The 22,511-nt window shown below is 38.9% G+C and overlaps 1 protein-coding gene across 1 annotated transcript in view; it reads right to left on the bottom strand.

The window, feature by feature from the left end:
• Positions 1–10,353: 10,353 nt before the first annotated feature.
• The window catches only part of LOC126341418 (uncharacterized), a 113,313-nt gene continuing 101,155 nt past the window's right edge, over positions 10,354–22,511 (bottom strand). The window contains exons 4-5 of the mRNA XM_050001773.1: positions 16,208–16,324; positions 10,354–11,501 (exon numbers count right to left, since the gene is read on the bottom strand). Of these exons, the coding sequence (XP_049857730.1) occupies positions 11,427–11,501; positions 16,208–16,324 (192 nt within the window). The 3' untranslated portion in view covers positions 10,354–11,426. The remainder of the gene's footprint in view (positions 11,502–16,207; positions 16,325–22,511) is intronic.

Below are 22,511 nucleotides of genomic sequence, written 5' to 3'. Positions count from 1 at the left end.
CCCCCCCCCCCCCCCCCCCCCCCCCCGCCTTACACACTCCACGCCTCTGTTTCCTGTGCAGCCTTATTTCTGCATAGGCGATGTTGTCTTCTTTAAAAACTTCTCTGGTTAATGGCATTGGGGTGAAGGTTGTATCATCCGGCCATTGGGGTCTGTCATGTTCCTTCTTCGGAACACCAAAGAACATCGCTTCAAACGTCATTTGTCTCAGCTGCATCCTTGTCCAGCTGCTGCTCATATGTTCGCAGCATCACAGAGCACAGGGCCGGAGGACGATGTCGTCAGTCAAATGACCAGACCGCTGCCTGAGGGACTGATCCGCCGGATGCGACTCTCTTGATAAATGGAAAAGAAGAACTGCTGTGCTAGACAAAGAGTACACAGCCAGTCACAGTACTTATGCTTGCCGCGAGGTGCCGCTAGGCCACTTCATGTGTAGCAGGAGTGTAGTGCTGTTGTGCCAATCTACAGTACGTAGCTGCGCTCAGTGGTCAGTCAGCGCCAATGTTAGTCAGCCATCATCTGCAGCTCAGCCATTGCTGCCATCAAGTCTTTGTAGTCCAGTTACAAGCTAGTCTTCAAATTCATTGGATTCAACATTCAAGATTGTGAGAGATTAAGTCATCACTGCAAGATTTGTGACTTGTAATTTACGTCGCTCTACAGATGCTTAATCTAGACATGTCTTGTCAACGAACAGATCATGGACTACAACAAAGTTAGTAATAAATACTTCCTTGTTTTGTACTCCTGCTAATTAATTGTGTTTTCCTGTTGTAGCTATCAAGCAATCTTAGGATAGTAGAACCCACATTTCCACCCCCTTGACTACCTCATATTTGCCACCTCATGTTTGTGGACTCGCTTATGGTGGAAGATCGAGAGCCATCATTTTGAGAAGTGTAATAGGTGAGCATGAGGAAGTGTGGGTACATGCTACATGATTGTAATTTGAGAACTGATATGATGTGGTTGTGAAGTGGGGACATGTGGAGATCAATGCTTAATAGTCAATTGTGCAGTGAACTGGCTTTGCTGCTGCACTCATGCTCTACATTTTCGAAGGAAGCTGCTATGATGACATAGTGATGAGAACTGATAAAGAGCCAAATAATATATTTATTCATTGCAAATCAGCACATGAGTGACTGATAATAAGTTATGTTCATAAATGTCTATGCACTCATGATCCCATGACCGCAGTAAATGTTGACAGCACAAATAGTTCATCTTGGACACTAATCCTGGAGCATATACACTCCTCAGTGATACAAGTGCACTGCCTGATCAAATGACCATGGGAAAACAATCCACATGTGTCTAGAACAAAACAAACTACTTTCTCCTCATCCTATAGGGCACCAGATACTTTACAGACATGACAAAATGAAACAGGTGATGCCAGATTAGCTTTATGAGTACATAAATACTGGTGGGGAGCTTGCATTAAACTCAATCTATATAGTCTGCAGGTAGCAGAATCAGACTCAGGAATAAGCAAATATCATGGTACTGTTGCTCAGTTGCACAGCTTTTGCTTGCCTTACAGCTACACACATGACCCCATTTCAAAATTTGGCCTAATGGTAAATCTGGAAGCTGGATGCCACTCCCATTGTGCCAGCCATAAACTGCAGTTCTGTCATTCACTCATTTCTGTGGTACAGCTGTCACAAAAATCCCCCCCCCCCCCCCCCTCCCTTGAGGAACTTGGGAGTTGTGAGAAAGTGCAGGAAATCTGCCTGCATTCTGTGTGTATGACAGTCATTTGGGGGTTGCACACCTCATAGTGACATCATTGTCAATGTGATGGCAGCAGGTCAGTCAGCAGTGATAGGGAGGTGGCCAATGTTGTTAGTGAGTGGGGCCTGCTGGGCACATAGTGAGCATAGCATCGTGTATCCAGTCTCAACACCATGTGCATTGGTGTCACGAAAACTACATAAAACATCTATATTCACCCAAGTATGTTGTCATCATAATTAAAATGCAGATACCACCAGACAGGCCTGGTGACACAGAGGGTGACTTCCAGAGCTCAATGGAAAAGAACATGAAAACTGGCACCGAAAGATCTCTAAAGAAGGTGGTGGCTGGGGTAACAGATTCTAACCCCATATGGTGGCTGTGTCAAATAAGGGCTACATTGCACAGAGAAACATTGTTATGTCATAGTACAAGCATTTGCAGCTGATTTGGTGACTAGTGAGCATGATGTGGCCTGCTGTTGGCTGTAGTATGGGTGGCCCATATGCTTGTGGTGGGTGCGGTCAGGGTGACTGTGTCAGCTGATGGGAGAAGGGGGTGGGTGGCTGGGGTGTAATGACAGTTGGGGGCATCCACACATCATTGTCAGCTACAGGTGAAGGCACTACCAACCCGGTGGTGGAAGAAGTGTTTCTGTTGACAGATCTTTTAATGGGTTGGAGAAATGAATGGTAGCCAGAGTGGTCAAGACCTAAGCCAGCTTTTCTTGGTTGATTAAGACTTAAGTTGCTTGCTGTTGTATTTGATATCAAGCAAAATCACAGTGCAGATGATCATATAGTACTGATCTCTTCCTTCAATGTTACTCGAAGGCCAAGGAGTACCAGTGGAAGTACTTCCATTCAAACGGTGCCACAGCAAGTTAGTAATATTTTCAGCACACTATGGAGCCACTCAACGATGTCATTACGTGAGGAGTGATAACTAGTCATCCCATGTAACTGTGCACCACTGAGTTGAATAGTTGATTGACATGTGTGCAGTGAACAGTCACACTGGTACCACAGTGTGTCTTGATGAGGCTGGGACAACTGAGGCATCCCACCCAGATGTTGATGAAGACGGCAGTGATAGTATCCGCTGTATTTCAGATCTGGGCATTGCCTCCAGCCAGTGAGTAGAGTACTCCACCATCACCAATAAGTAAAGTTTGCCATGAAATAAGGAAGCAGGTCTACATGGGCAAGTACAAAACGGTGGGTCACATCAGGACATGTGCTGACAGGTGCATGGGCGTACCTTCCATCTTTTTCATAATTGCAGGCAATGCAAGTGCATGCCAGCTGATGGCAGTGTTCCCGTATTCCTGTCCAAATGAAATGCATGGCCATGCATGACACAATGGTGTTGATAGTGGGGTGTGAACCTATGGATGTGGTCAAAAGCACTTTTCTGGAATCGTTCCAGAAGAAAGGGGTAGTGTGTGCTAAAGGAAACATCACACCAAATCTTGCAGGTAGATCTGGGAATGGGCACTATTTCCAGCTGTTGGCAGTTAGAAGCACTGTGCCACAGACTGTTAGTGTTCATCACTCTCTGTTCCTTGGGGGACATCCTCAACATTCACAGGAGGAGAAATAATGGTACACATGTGGACAAGCAACCAGTGATGATATTGTCTATCCCAGAAATATAGTGGATGCCCATGGAGAATCATGACACGTACTCCAGCTGCCAGAACTAGCTTGTTGAACACTTGGTATGGCTGTTCAGAAATGTCATGGGCTTGAGGTCAGTGCAGGGACAGGCTTTCAGAAATGGGCAGACATATTTCACAACCTCAAAAACCACAAGCAACTTACTGTCATAAAAGCTCCAAGCATGTTGCCACTCTGATAGCTTCTGCAAGGAGAACCTGAATGGCTGCCAGCTACGGCTGATGTGTGGTTGGAGCACTGTGTCTGTGGCGGTCCTGCTGGCATCCACAACCATTGCTAATTCAGTGCCTTGCACTGTGTGAGTGAACAGTGTCACTTCTATAAGGTTCCATTTAGACTCAGTAAAACTTTTCTTCAGTGCATCTATCCAGATAACGGGAATCTTTCCTTTCAAGGTGGGGCCATGTAGAGCTGCCATCTAAAGCTCTTGCATAGTGGTAGCATTAGGCAGATAGCACTGATAAAAGTTTAACATGCCAAAGTAGTTGTGTAAGTCTTTATGTGTCTGTGGGTGTGACACATTCATGAGCAATTGTTTCTTCTCAAGTAGTCATGTGGATCTGTTAAAGGTGATTAAAAGCCTGAGAAATTCCATTTCAGTTACCCCCAATATGCAGTTCTAGGGTCTAGTAATGATCACTGCTTCACTTAATCAATGGAAGATGGAACTTGGGTGGCAGCAGTGGAGCTTATGCAACTTATAAAATGCCAGGATGTCACTGATGCATGCAAAACACCATAGTAAGCCTTGCAAGGCTGAGCTACAGTCCACAGACCAAACATCATGAACAAGCTCAAAAAAGCTCAAAGGACATAATAATTGCCATTTTAAGGTTATCTTCAGGTGTCACTGTAATCTGTGTAAACATCTCTATGCAATTAATTTTACTAAATATCATTGACCCCCACCAAGGCACACTCAAAATTCTGACATCCTGCACGAGTGCTACTGGGTATTGTCCAGAGCCCCATTTATGCATTTAAGGCATGGTAGTCCCTGCATGAGCACTATGAATTATCTTTCTTGGAGATTAAGTGCAAAGCTGAGGACCACATGCTGCTCTTTGACGGAGCAATGCTTTGTTACAATGTAGCCATGAATTCACCCTTTCCTATAGTGAGCATAATGGGCTTTAGTTGATGTGGATGGCATGTGATAAATAGATCAGGTGTAGTCGCAATGTAGTGGTGTGCCAAGTGTTTGACATCCCTCAGCACATCAGGCAGGTGAGCATTCTCCAGAAATTTGTCCAGTATGTCGGCTTATGGTCTGTGGCACTTCACTGACATCACGTTGAAAAATGCAGCCTGCTGCCACTGTCTTTCTATCTTCAAACTTGTCATAGAGTTGATCAGTTTGGTGCTTGCAATATCAGCTAACAGGCTGTAGTGGCTGAGGAAATGTTGACGCCAGCAGTCCTGGGTTCTCTCAGCACTGTTTGTGGGAATATAAACAGGTCAGAACCAGTGCTGAATTGGTATTTTACATGGCCAGTCCATACTGCTATGAAGAGATGCTTGAATACTGCAGTGCAGTTAGTTGCATCTATGCCAAGTCACTACTGGCATTTGGGTGCAGGTAGGCAGGTAGGATGGCCAGCACATTGCTACATCGTTACTGAAGTGGGCACAGTACCAGCAAACCTGCTCAGTGGCTGTTCTGATGTCAGCAGAGAACCTCTAGAATGCTACAACCTGTGTTGCTGGGCACAAGAGCTGGGTAACTAGTAGCTGGATCTGCTAGTGCTAATAAGACACTTGGTCCCCTTCGGCCATGATTGTGCCATCCTGTCAACCTGCTTATTTTGTATTGCCACCTTGGTGGCCAAGTTCTGAACTAGATGGTGTGGGTCAGTTTCAAAGGTGGTAGGTGCAGAAGGTATGTGTCACTATGGAGTGAAAGTTTCTGGAGCTATGGCGTCATAGGTTGCCATGTCTGAGGTATTAGGTGTTGTTGGCAGTGTGTCATGCACACAGTCAGCCAAGTCTGCTATGGCACACAGCTCCATTTCTGTCTGCTCAACAATGACAGATTGCACAGCTGCCACAGTCAGAATATTTTACAATGTGGAGACAGTTGGTTGAGGAATTGTGCTGTAATATGAGAGTTGACTGTAATTGTTGTTATTATATATATTGAGTTTGGTCCATATATGCTGTGCTGATGAAATGTAGGGATTTTCTTTTTGTTTTGGTGATACACAGATGAGACATAAATTATATAGCAGTAGTTTGAAGATGGTGGTTTTGATGATGTTTCCTGTGTTAGAGAACATTATTTTGTACAGTGATATATTTACTGTGAGCCTGATGGCTATATGGAAAAAACATGCTGATTACATCTAATGGGTTTTTGATAGAACATGTCTTGGGAAATGAAAATATTAAAACAATTAACTGTGAAAAATGTTTGACTTAAGTTATGTTCTTGATTAACATTTTGTGCCACATGAGTTTTTTCATAGCAGATCTAGAATTTTTAAGAGAATAATGCATAAGGAGGAAGTGGGGAGTTACTGAAACTGAAATGAATCCACAGACTTGTTTTTGATGTAGAAAAGTTGTTGTCTCTGATGCTTTGTGGAAAGTTTTACCATTGTGAAACAGTTTTGTGAAAAGATAATAAATTCAATGGAGCATTACTGTCCAGAAGTACATTCTGTTTTAGGGTTTTGAAACTGCTGTGACATTATACTTTGAACTTCGTAAGAAATGTAAATTAGCTTCCAGGATATCCTTCACATTTTACCAAGAAAATATTTGATGAATGATAGGTTTTGTTACATTCTCATGTTGTTGCAACTACAATTTGTCATATATTCAATATACTTGCATTTTGAGTTTTTATATATTGTTAAATATTTTAGAGTCATAGAACATGTGTATGCTAACATCAACACTTGTCATGTAGTACATAACAACTCAACATCTCTTAGTTTGTTCTACATAATCATGTATTAACAAACATTTTTGCTCGCAGTCTGGCCTTGGCAGCCAGAGATTAAGGTCATGTGTGTGTGAGATGTGTTTGTGTGAGTGTGTGTGTGTGTGTATGTTGTCTAATTCTGATACCTGAAAGTTTTGTTTGACTGTTGTTTTGTTGTGATGTTTGGTTTGTGGGCTGCTCAACTGTGCAATCATCAGCACTCATACAAAGTCCCAGTTTTAACAGTCCAATTTTTTTACACAATCCAGTCTAGCAACTGTCACAAATGATGATGATGAAATGATGAGGAAAACACTAGCACCAAGTCCCCGGGTAGAGAAAATCCCCAACCCAGCCGGAAATTGAACTGAGACACCGTGATCCAGAGGCAGCAATGCTAGTAACTAGGCCATAAGCTGCGGATGTCTTCTTGTTGTGCCTATCTGCAACTCAGCACCTCTGCTATATGGTGAGCATTCCACTGTTAGATATGCAGGAAACACACACGTCATTGGAAAAAACATCTTTCCAAGTTCTTAACTCATATTAACAGATGCTCAATATCAGTACGATTTGTGATTTATCAAACATCAATGTGTGCTTGCAGTTCATTGAAGTCACTGACAAAAATTATCTGGAAGTATACAACAGCAGCCCTCTTTCGAAATCTGTTCATTTGGTTGCTACCTGTGGGCATGAATTATTCTGCTGCAACAATATGGAGCAGATGATTTGTCTACATGGTCAGATATGCCTATCCTCTAGAAAAACTACACCACAACACATATTATGAATCAAAATTTTGAGTGATGCTCTATCCACTGACAAGTGTCTTTGTGAAATAAAGACATTCAATTTGCAGAGATGGTAATTGACTTATTGTAAGATATTTTATTTTTTATTTTTGATGCTGTCACTTTTATGATACAACCACAACCAGTTTTGTCCTGCATTGGCCATCTTCAGGTGCTATAATATAGAAAAAGAAGAGCTGATATTAAGGCATGAGCAAGTACAATTATTTTCAGTAGGTCTACTCATGAGGAGCTTAGTTAAGTGCTATTAACATGCATATGGTTCATCACTATGGATGACATTTGATGAACAAGTATTCATGAGTTGTCATCTAAACATAAAATCAGAAATCAAGGTATTATACTCATACAACCAAGTGTACTTTTTCTTCCCTACTCTTTGCACTAGATGCACACATCCTCTATAACACTATCTTCTGTGACAATTATAACAGTAATATTTCAATCAGTTATTTATCAGACATTAAAGTAAAATACAGATCATTAAAACAATGAAACCTATTTAAAACAAAATGAGGTCTTTACAATAAAAAAGATAGAGTAGCAATCCTTATGATATTTCCAATGGATATTAAGTGAGAAGAAAAGTAGGTCTTTCACCACAGCAGCATGATCAAATGCAGGTTCCTGCATTTAATCCTTATGATACATTTTTTGGTGACAGTGGCACTGCACTTCAAACTGTTAGATGCTTAAGCCATAGCACATAAGCTGAGGAGAGAGAACATGGAATGGATGACTATGGTAGTTCCTTGTTGCAGCTCGCTGACACTCTTCTTCAAGCTGCAAGGTGTTTACATCAGCAGAGTGCTGCACTTGTCCACAAGGAGGCCCCGTTATTGGATGGAGACTGTACGAAGAAAGCAGTGACTGCCTTAGCTGAATAAATAATGATAAATATTAAAATATGCATTAGTCACAGATTCATTTTGTTCATTGAGTTTATCTGATACCTTGCATTTGTTTTATCAAATGTTGCTCATAGGTATGAATCATAAGCGCGTTAATAGCATTTTAGTAAACTCACAAACAGACCTAGTGAGAATAATTGTACTTGCTTCAGGTTTTAATATAAGCACCTCTTTTCTCTATTGTAGTATCTGAAGGTAGTCTATGCAGGCTGAAAATGGTTATAATTGTGTCATAAAAAAGTGATGGTGTCAAGAATAAAAATTAATATCTTTTGTGTGTCTTTGTTAAGTAGCTTGTAGTTTTTGCACAGTTGTCTTCTGAAACACTGGAGGTATTTGCAAATAACACTGTATATTACTTGTCTGCTGCCAATGACTTCCTTTCACAGTTATCCTATGACTTCAAAGCATAAAATACCTCTGTCCATCAGCAGTTTAGTTTTTGCAAAAAGTCACTTTTGTTTTGAAGATCATACATACAAGACAACATATCTCACTCTTACACAACCTCTTCTAGGGCTGACATCTGCTCTCTTGGTTCAGATTTGTGTGTAACACCTTTACCATGTGGGCTCATACAGAGGTTGTAAATTAACTAAATAAACACTGCTTTTAGCCTTGTTTCACAATTTATTATTAATGTTACTGCACAACCTAGGTTTCGTGTTATAAGCCCATTTTCAAGTACATTACATGATAATGGACAGATCTTTGGCACTCAGTAATGTACTTCAAATGGGCTTATAATGAAACCTAAGTTGTGCGATAACATTAATCATAAATTATGAAACAAGACTAAAAAACAGTGTTTGTTTATTTAATTTACAATGTTTCACCAAGAACCCACAGTTGATTCAATTCAAATGAGCTTGTCAATCTTACTTTTCTGGAAAAGATTAACTCTTTTTTGTCAATGACTACATGGACTCTTCATTATTTTCCAAAACTTTTTTCCTTATTTCATGCTAGGTGTATCTTTGTTATTTATTCAATAGTATACACCTTTATTTTATGTCATTTGTGAATACAAAGCTTGTCTTTAGATTGACATTACATGTTAATAGTCTGTTTTATTTAAATATTTGGTGAAACTGAGACAGCAAAAAGTACTTCATTTCATGGTAATTGTGTATCTGTACCTCATTTGTCGATATATCCTGCACTTTAGATAAATAACTTTCTAAACATACCTAAAAACAAAGATGATGTGACTTACCAAACAAAAGCACTGGCAGGTTGATAGACGCACAAACATACACACAAAATTCTAGCTTTTGCAACCAGCGGTTGCTTCTTCAGGAAAGAGGGAAGGAGAGGAAAAGATGAAAGGATGTGGGTTTTAAGGGAGAGGGTAAGGAGTCATTCCAATCCCGGGAACAGAAAGACTTACCTTAGGCGGGGGGGGGGGGGGGGGGGGGGGGGGGGGGGAAGGACAGGTGTACACTCACGCGCACACACACACACACACACACATATCCATCCGCACATACACAGACATAAGCAGACATTTGTAAAGGCAAAGAGTTCGGGCAGAGATGTCAGTCGAGGTGGAAGTACAGAGGCAAAGAAGTTGTTGAAAGACAGGTGAGGTATGAGCGGCAGCAACTTGAAATTAGCGGAGGTTGAGGCCTGGCGGATATCGAGAAGAGAGGATATACTGAAGGGCAAGTTCCCATCTCCGGAGTTCTGACAGGCTGGTGTTAGTGGGAAGTATCTAGATAACTCGGATGGTGTAACACTGTGCCAAGATGTGCTGGCCGTGCACCAAGGCATGTTTAGCCACAGGGTGATCCTCATTACCAACAAACACTGTCTGCCTGTGTCCATTCATGCGAATGGACAGTTTGTTGCTGGTCATTCCCACATAGAAAGCGTCACAGTGCAGGCAGGTCAGTTGGTAAATCACGTGGGTGCTTTCACACATGGCTCGTGTACACCTTCCGGGTTACAGGACTGGAGTAGGTGGTTGTGGGAGGGTGCATGGGACAGGTTTTACACCGGGGCAGTTACAAGGGTAGGAGCCAGAGGGTAGGGACGGTGGTTTGAGGATTTCATAGGGATGAACTAAGTGGTTATGAAGGTTAGGTGGAGGGCGGAAAGACACTCTTGGTGGAGTGGAATGTTTCCCTCTATTATATTCATAACTTTCTAAACAGTAATACATGAGGTGACCCGAAAGTTAAAGTTTTAAATTAATTGTAAATGCGATCTGTATTTTTTACATTAGAGGTTAGATCTAAAGAAAAATGCAATGTTTTAAAATAAATAGTAGTGAAAATTTTTCTACAAACGTTTATTCCAATAAATATACATAGTTAATGTATAAGTTATTTGACATAGTAAGCCCTATAAGTTTATGACAAAATAGTTGTGCGAAATGAGATGAAATATACCTTACATAATGATATAACTAGCCTTCTTTCACTGTCATTAGGAGTCTCAATTCACAATACAGTCAAAACAGTAAATGCATGAATCATACCAGTCTACTATTAATTCTCTCTCTCTCTCTCTCTCTCTCTCTCTCTCTCTCTCTCTCTCTCTCTCTCTCTCTCTCACACACACACACACACACACACACACACACACACACACACACACACACACATTTACTAACATTTGTTATTTAACTACACACTATTAATAACTTAATAAAATGTCTATCTCAACACAGAAATTTAATCAACACAAGTAGTAGGTGGTATCTGAGTCTTTAAAAATATTACAAGCATGATAATATTGTACTTTACTAATAATATTTCCACTGTAAGTCAAATATACATCTGAAAATTGAAACCATCATTACATTAACAATTCACAATTTTTTTTGCTGTGACGGGAGGTCCCATGCCCTTTTTACCCCAATGAATGAATTAATTTACATAGATCTTTTAATTGCAAAGCTTTATACCTTCATGGTATCCAGTTCACTGTGCAATATATTCTGTACACTGTTTATCCAATCTGACTAGCACAGATGTCAGAAGAGATATATTTTAAGAAGTTATGGAATGAAGCTGAAATTTTTCTCAAAGAAAATGTTTAGAAAGTAAAGAAAATCACATTTATGTTCAGAGTTCATGTTAAAAAGCAGCATAAAAAATAATTACGATACGTAACATTTAAATTGGAGATATTAAGTAATGTTCAGATCAGTATTAAATATTCTAAAATAGTCCATTTATTTTTAAAATAAGAGTCTATCAGATTTTCATATAAACATTTTCAGAAGGCAGGATTTTCTGAATGTAAACAAAATATACCCATAAACATATATATAAATCATTTTTAAGCTGCTGCTGATGATGATGTGTTGATAATAGCGTGGATGAGTTAAATCCTTTCTTGTTTATGGCAGCCTGTAAGATCTGTAGGAGAACACAGCACTGAGCAGATATAGTGCTGTATTTACAAGGCCAATCACCTGAAAAGAAAATAATTACACTTAGTATACTCTGCATATCATACTAAATATGGCTGTAATCACAATAAACAGTTACCACTATGCAGGCAAACCCATGTGCTTTCCAAATTATTTAAATGCTACTTTTTAGGTCTCCATTTCTTCAAAGATCCACACAGACAGAAACTAAGCTAATAATATCATGCAAAAACAAATAGTTGTTTGGACTGGATGGCATACTAAATTATATATTTAAAAGTTCCCTTGATTTTGTAACAAAGCCACTAATGTACGTAGTAAAACATCATTGTCAACTGGAACTTTCCCCAGTAGCTTAAAAACAGCAAAAGTAACTCCTCTGTTCAAAAAACTGAAGTGTGAATACGTGAACAACAGTCATTCAGTTTTAAAAAACAGAAAATGCAGGATGTAATAATGAAAGTATTATGAAAAGGATAGATTGCTATTTACCGTATACTTGAGATGTTGAGTTGCAGACAAGCATAGTCTTTTTGTCATGCCTATCTGCAACTCATCTCTGCTATATTGTGAGTAGCTATCTATCCTTCTCATAATATTGTCATTCAAAATGCAACTCATTATTTTCTCCAAAATATCTGAAAGAATTTTCTACGAGAGGCTTCAAAGTTATACAACAAAAAAATTGTGATTGTCACCAAATCAGCATGGATTTAGCAAATCCTAGTCTATATTAACAGTTACCTATGAGTATTCAGAAGATCTCTTTAGAGCACTGGATGACACAGAATATACTACTCGTATTTTTTCAGATCTGTTTAAAACATTTGTCATAACTGACCATGAAATTACTATTACTATTCATCACAATAAGCTATCAGGGGGATTTCAAATCAGACAGTAGACATTATCAGTAGAGTATCACAGGCCCTACAGCTAGTATATGTGGGGCACCTCCAGAGATGCGATCACAGGGTCATGTGAGTGGGACAGACAGCGACTCCAATCTGAGCAAACAGGCGTGAACCAGTCTTGTTTGCCGTGAGCCAGTATTGTTTAATATGCTGTATGAACTAAACGAAATCTTGCTTAGCTGCTAATCAGATATCAGCATTGCTCTGGAAATTGACTTTCTGGTTTACATTCTTGATGTTTATGCAGTGCTCCACTCACAGCAACCTCGGCGTTGTTCATGGTATACGCATTCAAATCAGGTGTTGACACTTTAAGTACATAAAGTCTTACCTAGATGACAGGCAGCAAATGGTAGTATTAAGGCAACATCAACAACAACAACAACAACAACAACAACAACAGGAACAGGAACAGGAACACCAACACATCCATCCAATTAATCACCAACCAATGTGGAGAACCAAGTAGCTATGTACTAGGACACATGTTCCTTATGTGCAAGGGGCGTTTGAAATGTCCATGCAAAAATAAAAACTGCTTACGTGTTTGAGGTAAATATTTTTTTTTTTTTTATGTAGTCTCCTTTTAGACAAAGTGTTTTGTCCAATGCTGTTCTGATTTGTTGGTCCCTTCCAAATAATAGGAATTGTCCAAGTCTGCAAAATAGGTATTAGTTGCTGCAATTACCTCCTCGTTTGAATAAAATCTTTGTGCCACCAGCCATTTCTTCAAATTGGGGAACAAATAGTAGTCCAAGAGAGCCAAGTCTGGAGAACGGGGGATGTGAAATGAGCTAGAATCGTATTTCCATTAATTTTACTACCACAACTGCTAAGATGTGTGCTGGTGCATTGTCGTGATGGAAAAGGACTTTTTTGTAGTCCAATTGCCAGTGTTTTTCTTGCAGCTTTGTTTTAAAACAGTCCTAATGATGAATAATTTGCACCTGTAATAGTTTTACTCTTTTCCAGATGGGCGATGAGGAGTATTCCTTGCGAATCCCAAAAGACAGTCGCCATAACCTTTCCGGCTGAAGGAATGGTCTTTTCCTTTTTGGTGCAGACTCCCCTTTGGCAACCCATTGTTTACATTGTTGTTTGCTCTCATGAGTATAGCATATATCCATGCTTCATCCACAGTGATGAAACAATGCTTAAAGTCCTGCAAATTCTTCCTGAACAGCTGAAAACCATCCTGGCAACACTTCACACGATTCAGTTTTTGGTCAAACGTGAGCAATCACGGGACCCATCTTGCAGATAACTTCTCATGTCCAAATGTCTATACAGAATATTATGTACCTGTTCATTCGAGATGCCCTTAGCACTAGCAATCTCATGCACCTTAATGTTCTGTCATTCATCACCATATCATGGATATTATCAATGATTTCTGGAGTCATCACCTCCACAGTGCATACAAAACATTCAGCATCCCTTGTGCCCATATGGCCACTTTGAAAATTTTGAAGCTATTTATAAACATTTCTAATCAAAAGTGCAGAGTCACCATAATGTTTATCAAGCTTCTCTTTAGTCTCCTCAAGCGTTTTGCCTTTCATAAAATAATGTTTAATCACCACAGAAAATTCTTTTTCATCCATTTTTTGACAATCACTTGACTTCCTTGAATCAATGTCAAACACAAAGAAATAGAGCATTATGGCTGAAACGTGGTGTGTGTTCTTTCCAAAGATGTTACTAACTAAACATGACCTCGATATGCAGCAGTGGTGCCATCTCTCAGACTTTGCATCTACATCTACATGACTACTCTGCAATTCACATTTAAGTGCTTGGCAGAGGGTTCATCGAACCACAATCATACTATCTCTCTACTATTCCACTCCCGAACAGCGAGCGGGAAAAACGAACACCTAAACCTTTCTGTTCGAGCTCTGATTTCTCTTATTTTATTTTGATGATCATTCCTACCTACGTAGGTTGGGCTCAACAAAATATTTTCGCATTCGGAAGAGAAAGTTGGTGACTGAAATTTAGTAAAAAGGTCTCGCCGCGACGAAAAACGTCTATGCTGTGATGACTTCCATCCCAACTCATGTATCATATCTGCCACACTCTTGCAAGGACTTCTCAAACGCTCCTTGTATAATGAACATGTAAATGAATTTACAAAAGCAAAAGCAAAAAAAGAAACATTTTTGCAATAATTAAGTAATATCATTACCTTGATTATATTTTACTGAAAGCTGATACTGAAGTTCTAGGAACACAGCTACAAAACACTTTAAAATGAGACTTTCACAGGAAAAGTTTAGGGAAAAAGGTTTGAAAAATTTCATATGCTTTTTGTGTGTTAAAACCAAATTGCAAGAAAGTCAACAGTATTCAGATATATTGCACTTATATCCATTCATTACTTTCATATTGGCTAATCTTCTGGGGATACAACCTGCAGCAAATGTGTCTTTAGAAATGAGCATATTTTGAACAGAACTGGAGACCCAAGATGAAATAAACCTATCCACAACAACAACACAAGAAGTGTTGTATCAGGAAAGTGTTTCACACATAATGGTTAGCTTATTCAACAGTCTACCTAATGATTAAAAATATCAGTCATCTGAAAATTCCATTACACAATTCTAATGGAACAGTGCTTTAACTCAATAAAAGAATTCTTGAATTATAAAACACAACATTTTTTTAAATTTCATTTGGAACTATGGACAGGTTCTATCATTTAATTTCGGCTTTATGTTATTTGCTAACTGAAATTTGTCTATATTGTCTCTCTTTTTCTAAAATTTGATGTGTCCTATATTTACCATACTATTTAAGTATGTAAACAATCACAATGAACTAATATATTATTTCTTTAGTAGTATAATGTTAATATCAATATATAGGGCACATTTATTTTGTTTCTGGTATAATGGTCTTTTACATTAAGATATCCTTCTAAATTCAGTTAATTATTTTAGAATTACATAAAGCCAGAAAGAAGAAAAACAGAATTTCAAAACTGGAGGTTGCAGCAAGCACAACAGGTTTTTACAAAGATATTAAAGTCATAACTTTTCATAACCAGCAGTTCTTTCCTCTGTTACTAGAAATGGAAAGTGTATGAAGAGAAATGGTTCAGAGAACTTCAAAATGTGATTAAAGTAGTTAAGATTTCAGAACTCAATTTGTAAATGAATGACCAAAGAATTAAGCGATATGAAGGTAGCTGGAAAAGAAAATAATACTTTAAACAATGGAAAGTCATATGAATGACATGTTGAGTTGCCAACAGGCAGAACAAAAAGACCATTAAGCTTTGGGCCAAAGCCTTCTCCAGGGAATAGAAAAATGCATACACATTCACACAAACAAGCACACCTCACACACGACTGCTATTTCTGGCCACTCGAGATTGTGGTCACGTGTGTGTGAGGTTTGATTGCTTGTGTGAATGTGTGAATATTTTTCTTTTCCGAATAAAACTCTGGCCACATCCTCGTCTGCAACTGTCTTTACAGTGTGCCTATCTGCAACTTAACATGTCATCTGTATGGTGAGTAGGTTTTCAAAATATTCTTAAAGTAATAATACATCAGTAAAAAACTCAATGATATTCCCTCAGCACCAACTCCCACTTTCATGTTTTTTGTTTTGTCCCCCTCTGTATCTGTTTCTCAGTGTACATCCAGATAAAAGAACCAACTCATCTATAATCCTGAAATGTTGCCACTTTTTCTACACATTTGTAATTTTTCACATATTATTTTGATAGACAGAATTTCAAAAATTTCACTTTCAAATTTTGTGTGTTCATTTAGGATATTCTATACATATTTCAAATTAATAATAAAATAACTGAAGTCTTACCGATGCTGCCATGTGTCCATCATAACTGTAAGATCTTTTGTGATCACTTATTTGAATAATGAGTCTCAGAGAAGCAGCAAGATATAATATAAAAGCTATTGAGTGATAAATCAGTTCCTGGAACATAATATTAGCAAATTACAAATTATGTCATACTTTCATATTCATAGGAATTGAGTGCAAATTTCAAACCCAACACAAATATTTATACTTGATTTCCATTATGTATAATGATGGTAACCATCAACCAGTAAATTTATGTAATAGTCTACTTCTTTAATTTATCATTCCCATTGACAGTTTAGACTAGCCCAATTGATCTTCAGATAGTTACAGTTTAATTTAAAATCATGAGAAGTCATCACTGATTATTTGTAATAAAAACATAACAAAAATATCAACAATAAATATAGTACAAATGTTTGAAGATGGTCTGCCTCAGTCTAAAGTTATAATACCAATGGACAATAAAATTATTTGAGTATCATCTGTTTAGTAGTTTGTTGCTTTTTTATAAATACTGGTACCTCATAACAGAATAGTTCTGAAAATTCTTCTGCACATAATAGCTTTTTTTTTTTTTTTTTTTTAAGATGTGAGCTAATAAATTACTTGCAAAAGAACATTAATAAATTTAACAAAAGTAAGAAAGAAATATGCAGAAGTTTTAAATACAAATAGCAACAAACTCAACAGAAAAAGCTAGTGTTGTGGTACATATATACATATATATCTGATATCTGGAAATTTCAGTTGTAGAATCAGATATAAGTTCTTCTCTAGAAAAAAAAAAAAAATCTGTACTGCTATATAATGACAAGTCGTCCTTTAACATTTGTGTGTGTGTGTGTGTGTGTGTGTGTGTGTGTGTGTGTGTGTGTGTGTGAGCGCGCGCGCGCGTGTGCGCGTGGGTGCGTGGGTGTTTGTAGAAAAATTTGTGCACTCGGACTTCGAGGGGCAATTCTTTACATAGTAGCAATACAAAAATGTCTCTCACAAAATTTTGTCCTGTGCCTATTTTGGGCAATAAATGGATGTTAAAAATTGGCAATATGGCAACACTGCAATCATGTGTAAGGTAACTACCTCTGTCAGGATAGAGCACTACTGCTGTGTGGTTGGTGCAGTGGATAACATTTTGGGTTAGAATGCAGGAGGTCGAGGTTTCAGTTCTGGATTGAGACTTAATTGTTTTATTTGCAAAAAGTAGTCTGTGTGGTACAATATCTGGTGTCTTAATTGTTATACAGCGATTACAGTCGGTCTTCTACAAAACATTTGCAGGGTTATGTACTATGAACACAGAAATGGAAATACAATCATTTTCATTGGTCAGCTTTTAAAGAAACTTTTTGCACATTGTGGACACAAATTGTTTTACACCACTGCATCTACTAGATTCCAAATTTGTTTTGTGTGCATCCTGCTACAATGGTATATTGATTAATATGAACTATTATATTTTCCACATTCAGGTTCATGACATTTCATTGGTGCCTTATGTCACCAGCAGGGCTATCAATGTGCTTTGCAAATAATTTTGATGGGTCCATTCAGGCAGGGTACAAAAAAACTAGGTTTGGATTGTAGTAGAAGCAGTGGCATGAAACAATTTGTGTCTGGCTTCTTTAAAAGCTGACCAAACAAAATGATTGTACTTCCCTTTCTGTGTTCATAGTACATAACTGCAAATATTTTGTAGAAAACCCACTATAATCACTGTATGATGATTAAGATGCCAGATATCGTACCACAAAGACAACATTTAGCAAATAAAAACAAATAAGCCTTGACCCAGAATTGAACCCTCAACTTCCCACATGCTAACCCAAAACACTATCCACTGTACCAACTGCACACCACTGCGCTGTTTGTTGACAGTGGTATTTACCATACAAATGATTACAGCATTGCCTGACTGCCAATCTTTAATGTCCATTTACTGCCTGAAATATGCAGAGGACAATCCTTGTTTCTGTTATAGTTAAAGTTCAGTAACACTTTCAAGAGCTAAACACTGTGCAGATGTCATACATACTGCATTTTGAAGAGAAACTCTGAAAGTTTTTTTCACAAACACGAACCATGAGTGACCCAGCAGACGTCAATACAGTAATCGAATTCTTGCCATACCCTTCCCAGCATGACATCGTCGACTGTGGCAGTCGCTTCCTGTACTCTCTACCTGAGCTCTGCTACATCACGTGGTAGAGGCAGTACATACACCAGATCTTTAATGTGTCCCCACAGGAAAAAGTCACACAGAGTGAGATATGGTGACCAGAGAGGCCATTTCATGAAACAGCTTGCTCTGCACCTCGGCTCGCTGTGTTTGCAACTAGCGCTGACTATTGGCAAATTACCAAACTATGCAGTGGCAGTATACACATAAAAAACTTTCAGGGTTTCTCTTCAAAATGACATATGTATGATATCTGTATAATGTTTGGTTCTTGTGCAATAAATAATTGTAAGTGTTCCCAGACTTTAAGTACACCCTTATGAATGTTCTTTTGCAAGTAAATATTAGCTCATATCTTTTATCTTTTAAAAAGAGTCCGTTATGAGGTACCAGTATTTATGAAACATTAACAAACTACTAAATTGATATGATGTTCAAATCATTTTATTGTCTGCTGGCACTACAAATTTAGACTGATGCAGACTATCTTCAAACATCTGTACTATATTTATAAACATGAGATGGATTTGCTGACATTTTTGTTGTGGTTTTATTGTAAATAGCCACTGATGCCTTCTCATGAATATAAATGAAACTAACTATCTGAAGATGAACTGCACTATTGACAATGCAAAATTAGTCAAGTAGACTACTATATATATTTAACAATTTTCTTCATTGTTTTACACAATACTCTAATAGCAGTTCAGACAGACATAAGCTACATATTTTTAATAGGTATGTTATATAAATATATGTATAATAACATATAACAAGGGAACACTGTTACCAAAAATTCTCAAAAAGTTCTTGATCTGTTCATATCAAATTTTTAAATGGGGTTCTAATAAATACTTTGACAGACGTAAGCTACACATCTTTTTAGTACATATAAAATATAAATATACGCTGAAGTGCCAAAGAAACTGGTACAGGTATGAATATTCGAATACACAGATATGTAAACAGGCAGATTACCGCACTGCATTCGGCAATGCCTATATAAGACAACAAGTGTTGGTGCAGTTGTTAGATTACTTACTGCTGCTACAATAGCAGATTATCACGATTTATGTGAGTTTGAACGTGGTGTTATAGCCAGCACATGAGCGATGGAACACAGCATGACCAAGGTAGCAATGAAGTGAGGATTTTCCCATATTGACCATTTAATGATTGTACCATAAATATCAGGAATCTCGTAAAACATCAAATCTCCAACATCTCTGTGGCTGGAAAAAGATCCTGCAAGAATGGGACCAATAACAACTGAAGAGAATTGTTCAATGTGACAGACATGCAACCCTTCAGCAAATTGCTACAGATTTCAGTGCTGGGCCATCAGCAAGCATCAGCATATGAACCATTCAAAGAAACATCATCGATATGGACCCACTCACATACCCTTGATGACTGCATGACGCAAAGCTTTGCACCTCACCTGCACCTGTCAATACCAACATTGGACTGTTGGTGATTGGAAACATTTTGCCTGACCAGAGGAGTCTCATTTCAAATTGTATCGAGCAGATGGACATGTACAGGTGTGGAGACAACATCATGAATCCATGGACACTGCATGTCAGCATGGGACTGTTCAAACTGGTGGAGGCTCTGTAAAGGTATGGGGCATGTGCAGTTAGAGTGAGATGGGACACCTGATATGTCTAGACACGACTCTGACAGGTGCCACTGATGTAAGCATCCTGTCTGATCAGCTGCTTCCATTCATGTTCATTGTGCATTCCGACAGACTTCAGCAATTCCAGCAGCCCAAAGCTACACCCCACACATTCAGAATTGCTACAGAGTGGCTCTAGGAACACTCTGCTAAGTTTGAACACTTCTGCTGGCCACCAGATTCCGCCGACATGAACATTATTGAGCATACCTGGGATGCCTTGCAACAAGCTGTTCAAAAGAGATCTCCACTCCTTCATACTCTTATGGATTTATTGACAGCCCTGCAGGATTCACGGTGTCAATTCCCTCAAGCGTTACTTCAGACATTATTTGAGTCCATGCCTTGTCATGCTGCGGCACGTCCATGAATTGTCATGCTGCGGCACTTCTGCATGCTCCGGGTGCTCTACAATATATTAGCCAGGCATACCAGTTTCTTTGGGTCTCCGATGTATATATGGTCTATGATTGGAATACTACTATGGAATCAGAACTGTCTGAAATATTGTAATCCCAAATGTTTGCATATTGAAACTAAGTGAAATACTGTCATTGAAGCTACTATCCTCATAGATCCAAGCAAGCAAGATTAGCATTTAACAGCCCATCAACATCAAGGTCATTAGAGACAGAGCACAAGCTTGGAATGTTTCAAGGACAGGAAACCATCATGTCATTTGCCTGGAGTGATTTTGGCAAACCGGTGAAAACCTAAATCAGTATGGCTGGACATTGATTTGGACAGTCCTCATCCAGAATGTGAGTCCAGTTTGCTGTCCACAGTGCCACCTCACTGACAGATACAACAGCAGGTGACATCTCTCATACACCACACACCAATAATTCCAACAAATTTACACATTCATTTTAGGTTACTTCAATTCACAATCAAGATTTCACTGGCAGTAATAATAAACATTTCTGATGTCATAGAGAGGGGGAAAGAGAAGCTGGACAGAGTGAGGTGATGGACCAGAATGGTGAAGGAGTTAGGACATACATCCAAATCCCATACATATTTAGGAATTCTGAAGTATTGCTGAGTTTGATAGTAAACAAATAAAGAAGAAAATACAGGCTGACACACAGGAGATGGATGGTTTTGAACTAAGTAGTACTGAGGACGTGGTGGTGGGAGGTGGTCATGGTGGGGATAGTTTTGATCCACACAATAGCCATTTCATTTACTCAGTCACTATGGAGCAGTGAGACTTGCAACGTTGTGTGTTTGTCTATGACAGTTTTGTGAAAAGTGGTGAGTCTATTAATGTTATGCAGCAATTGTTTCATGTGTCGTTTAATGTCGGTCAACATGGAGCTCTTCCAGCTGTAACACAATCCTCAGATGGGTTGAAAACTTCAGATCAACTGGAAACATACTGGATAAGAAGCATCCTGGCCTGAGATGCAGAGTAACGACACCATAAAATATTCAAAAGGTAAGGCAAGCGGCAGTCAGCAGCCCAGGATGGCCAGCAGCTAGATGTCATGTTAGTGAGTTATGAATCAATCATGAATCTTTCAAATAACTTCCGGGAATTCAGCCAGGCAACACTTTCAGTGACCACTGATATTTAGGTGGGAGAACACCCCACCATTTTCAAGGCAAACAGCAATGGACAGGCAGTGTACATGCAAATTTAAAACCTCGGTTCTTGGACTGAAGCAGGAAAGATAACACACACACACACACACACACTGAACACTAGTGCCACCAAAGATGACCAAAGTCAGAGCTATCGATAGTGAGACTATGAATTTGCAGGTGAGGTAGCATTGACTCTGTCCCTCTGTATTTTGACAAGGGAGAGAGCCGGATTCCAAACAGAGTTTAAACAGAAACCTCCATCCCTGTTAACGAGGTTGATGGCTAATTTAATCTCAACTGCCTCTCTAATAACACTGTCCCAATATGTGGACATGCATGCCAATATCTCGGTGTTGTTATATAACATGGGGTAACCAGTATCAAAGCAATGTTCGGCAATAGCAGATCTACTTGGCTGCTGTAATAGTGTGTGCCATTTATGCTCAATACATTGGGCCTCCATGGTCCTGATAGTTTGACCAATATATGCCATGCCACAGCTACAAGGAGCGAGCAACCTCGTTAACAGAGACGGAGGTTTCTGTTTGAACTCTGTTTGGAATCCAGCTCTCTCCCTTGTTAAAAAGCAGAGGGACAGAGTCAATGCTACCTTACCTGCAAATTCATAGTCTCATTATCGATAGCTCTGACTTTGGTCATCTTTGGTGGCAATAGTGTTCAGTGTGTGTGTGTGTGTGTGTGTGTGTGTGTGTGTGTGTGTGTGTGTGTGTGTGTGTGTGTGTTATCTTTCCTGCTTCAGTCCAAGAACCGAGGTTTTAAATTTGCATGTACGCCGCCTGTCCATTGCAGTTTGCCTTGAAAATGGCGGGGTGTTCGCCCACCGAAATATT

The sequence above is a fragment of the Schistocerca gregaria genome, chromosome 1 (assembly GCF_023897955.1).
Source record: "Schistocerca gregaria isolate iqSchGreg1 chromosome 1, iqSchGreg1.2, whole genome shotgun sequence".
Taxonomy (NCBI): Eukaryota; Metazoa; Arthropoda; class Insecta; order Orthoptera; family Acrididae; genus Schistocerca; species Schistocerca gregaria.
Note: the sequence above shows the minus strand (reverse complement) of the source record. Positions and strands in the feature narration are given on the sequence as shown.